This window comes from Littorina saxatilis, linkage group LG4, assembly GCF_037325665.1.
Source record: "Littorina saxatilis isolate snail1 linkage group LG4, US_GU_Lsax_2.0, whole genome shotgun sequence".
NCBI lineage: Eukaryota > Metazoa > Mollusca > Gastropoda > Littorinimorpha > Littorinidae > Littorina > Littorina saxatilis.
Window position 1 is genome coordinate 2,942,348 of NC_090248.1, and position 4,360 is coordinate 2,946,707.

The 4,360-nt window shown below is 41.2% G+C and overlaps 1 protein-coding gene across 1 annotated transcript in view; it reads right to left on the reverse strand.

Annotated features, from left to right (window-relative positions):
* Positions 1 to 1,272: 1,272 nt before the first annotated feature.
* The window catches only part of LOC138963524 (uncharacterized), an 8,779-nt gene continuing 5,691 nt past the window's right edge, over positions 1,273 to 4,360 (reverse strand). Inside the window, exon 4 of the mRNA XM_070335399.1 lies at positions 1,273 to 1,625. Coding sequence (XP_070191500.1) covers positions 1,378 to 1,625 — 248 coding nt within the window. The 3' untranslated portion in view covers positions 1,273 to 1,377. The remainder of the gene's footprint in view (positions 1,626 to 4,360) is intronic.

Genomic DNA, 4,360 nt, shown 5'->3' on the forward strand with positions numbered 1-4,360 from the left:
CATGCACCAGAACTGGTGGACACCAAGGACAAACATGAAATCGAAGCAGTTTGCTTTCAGAGGGAACGGTCGTCAGCAACTCAAACTTCTCTGTTTTCTTTTTTTTTTAAATCTGACTTTCTTTGTGGCCCCCTGACTCCGCCCCCCTCCCTCTATAAGGACCCCCCTCCACAAGGACCGATTTTTGTCAACATTTTAAAGGTCGCTAGAGAGGGGTTCCACTGTATGACCTAACCGCTACTGGCAGACGGCCTCAATCTTCACGCGCAAAGACGAGATTAATAGGTGCTCGGTTTTGGTATTTTGAATTACATTACATTAAACCTTTGTTGGGTTTCATGGTCATGGCAACAGCCATAATAATATTACATGATGTATAATATCATATTTCAGCATATGTGAATTACATGTCATCATACTAAACTGTCATACATTTTTATTCCTACATTATTCTGATTGATCACAACCAAACCTACTATCATTGGACACATCCAAATGCAAGCGCCTGTTCTTGACAATTTAGATCAGTGCAATTTCCTGGGTCGGGCTTTGCCACAGACACTCACGGTTTGGCCTGTAGGTAAAATGTACAATGTATTTTCTGATTTGTGCACAAAAGCTTTTTTTCTTTTTTCTTTTTTTTAACATAACAATGTTTAATGTCACTGTATGTTTAAAAGACCATGGTCATATTTGTAAAAAAAATGTTAAATTAGAAAATAAATAACATTTTGGTTCATGATTTTTCCTACACCTGTGCTAAAGATAAGAAATAAAAATGTCGGGTATATAAGTCACTCAAATACAGCTAGGTATGAACAATTTTGACGTCACCCCTCCCATAGGGTGACGTATTTCACAACTTCCTGTGTTACACAAACTCTGTGATGACCAATTTTGACGTCACCCCTCCCATAGGGTGACGGATTTCACAACTTTCTACAGATGAACAATTTTGACGTCACCCCTCCCATAGGGTGACGGATGTCACAACTTCCTGTGTACACAAACTGATGACGTATTTCACAACAAAATGGCGCTGCCCATGGTCAACCTCGAAACTATCCTCGCCCCCATAATGAAAGAAATCACACACACACACCATTACACACACGCACACACACACACCAACGCACGCATACACACACGCACACACGCACACGCACACACACACACATTCACACACACACGCACACACACATACACACCATTACACACATACGCACACACACACCAGCGCACATATATATATACACACACACACTTACACACACACACACGCACACACACACACACACACACACGCACGCACGCACGCACACACACACATACACACACACACACACACACACACACATACACATACACACACACACATTATGTCTCTTCAGTGTCGTTGCCTCCAGTCTGCCGAGCACTGTCGGCGGCAGCCGCGGCAATAGGGGTTGAGGGGTTCGGTGGGAAGTTGTCGTTTTCTCCAGGGGAATAGGCAGGGTCGGAGTAATCACAGGCAGGGAGAGCATCCAAAGTATTGTACTGGGGAGGTTGTGGGGGCATCCCTCCCATCGACTGAGTGCGATGGGGCGTGCGTAGGTACGGCTTGGAGGCAGTCTTGGCGGAGGTTCCTGCAGCAGAATAAGGCAAGCATATGTGTTATTTGGAACTTTACATAAATAAAACAAGGCATTGATTATTAATACAGTACATGCACATTGTAAATATTGTCGTCTTTGTTCTCATGTGGCTGCATTGTTGTTTGGTCTGTTTATATAACGCTGATATTACATTGCTGGGGAATTCGGGCCGTTGGCTGAGTGGAAAGCAAGCAGCACACAGAGTCGCGCTACCCAACGGTGTGGACGTTTGGTTGTAATCAGTCACATGCACTTCTGGTTCAATGATCGACACCTATAGCGTGTCACTGCGGTTTAGTTGTAATCAGTCACTTGCACTTGTCGATCATTGAACCAGAGGTGCATGAGACTGATTACCACTAAACCGCCGTGACACGCTATAGGTGTCGATTATTGAACCAGAGGTGCAAGTGACTGATTGCCACTAAACCGCCGTGACACGCTATTGGTGTCGGTCATTGAACCAGAAGTCCATGTGTCTGATTACAACTAAACCGCCCTGACACGCTATAGGTGTCGATCATTGAACCAAAAGTGCATGTGCCTGATTACAACTAAACCGCCCTGACACGCATGCGTAAACCACACACCAGTTCTGGTGGTTTATTCAACCCCCGAGCGAGTGTTGGCCCTTGTGACCCACTTTTCTTTTTTGACAAGTGATTAACATAGAGGGGGAATCAAGACGAGGGTCGTGGTGTATGTGTGTGTGTGTGTGTGTGTGTGTGTGTGTGTGTGTGTGTGTGTCTGTCTGTCTGTCTGTGCGTGTGTGTGTGTGTAGAGCGATTCAGACCAAACTGCTAGACCGATCTTTATGAAATTTTACATGAGAGTTCCTGGGAATGATATCCCCGGATGTTTTTTTTCTTTTTTTCGATAAATATCTTTGATGACGTCATATCCGGCTTTTTGTAAAAGTTGAGGTGGCACTGTCACACCCTCATTTTTCAAACAAATTGATGGACATTTTGGCCAAGCAATCTTCGACGAAGGCCGGACTTCGGTATTGCATTTCAGCTTGGTGGCTTAAAAATTAATTTATGACTTTGGTCATTACAAATCTGAAAGTTGTAAATAAAATATTTTTTTTTATAAAACGATCCAAATTTACGTTCATCTTATTCTTCATCATTTTCTGATTCCAAAAACATATACATATGTTATATTTGGATTAAAAACAAGATCTGAAAATTAAAAATATAAAAATTATGATCAAAATTAAGTTTTCGAAATCAATTTAAACCAATTTATGTTTGGATTAAAAACACGCTCAGAAAGTTAAAACGAAGAGAGGTACAGAAAAGCGCGCTATCCTTCTCAGCGCAACTACTACCCCGCTCTCCTTGTCAATTTCACTGCCTTTGCCACGAGCGGTGGACTGACGATGTTACGAGTATACGGTCTTGCTGAAAAATTGCATTGCGTTCAGTTTCATTCTGTGAGTTCAACAGCTTGACTAAATGTTGTATTTTTGCCTTACGCGACTTGTTTAGTTGTCAGTTTGTGGTTTCAATGCGGCTCGCTGTATCTGCAATAGCACGTTATTGTGTACCTCTGACAGTTGCAACAAACGACTGCGAATCACACAAACTTATCGGCAGCGGTTGACTTCAAAAGAAACCAGCAATAAGCAGAACATCCCCAAACACGACCTTGCATGAGCTGCTTCCGGGCTCCCTTTTTTCAAACTTTCAGAACATCGAATTGTACTGATCTTGTCTTGATGAAAAAATATATCTTTTATGTCTCGACTTGTATTACTCTCTCTTTTCACCAAGATCCTGCCTAAAAACAATGTTCGGACCTCATGTTCAGACTCGGCGTAATGATTCAACAAGTCGCGTAAGGCGAAAATACAATATTTAGTCAAGTAACTGTCGAACTCACAGAATGAAACTGAACGCAATGCAACGCAATGCAACGCAAGACCGTATACTCGTGGTCCACCGCTCACAGCATAGGCAGTGAAATTGACAAGAAGAGCGGGGTAGTGGTTACGCTATGCTACATAGCACGCTTTTCTGTACCTCTCTTCGTTTTAACTTTCTGAGCGTGTTTTTAATCCAAACATATCATATCTATATATTTTTGGAATCAGGAACCGACAAGGAATAAGATGAAAGTGTTTTTAAATTGATTTCGAAAAAAAAAATTTGATAATAATGTTTATATATTTAATTTTCAGAGCTTGTTTTTAATCCGAATATAACATATTTATATGTTTTTGGAATCAGCAAATGATGGAGAATAAGATAAACGTAAATTTGGATCGTTTTATAAATTTTTATTTTTTTTTACAATTTTCAGATTTTTAATGACCAAAGTCATTAATTAATTTTTAAGCCACCAAGCTGAAATGCAATACCGAACCCCGGGCTTCGTCGAAGAGTACTTGACCAAAATTTCAACCAATTTGGTTGAAAAATGAGGGCGTGACAGTGCCGCCTCAACTTTCACGAAAAGCCGGATATGACGTCATCAAAGACATTTATCAAAAAAATGAAAAAAACGTTCGGGTATTTCATACCCAGGAACTCTCATGTCAAATTTCATAAAGATCGGTCCAGTAGTTTAGTCTGAATCGCTCTACACCACACACACAGACACACACACAGACACACGCACATACACCACGACCCTCGTTTCGATTCCCCCTCGATGTTAAAATATTTAGTCAAAACTTGACTAAATATAAAAAGGACTACTTTTTAGCGGTCAAGTTCAGT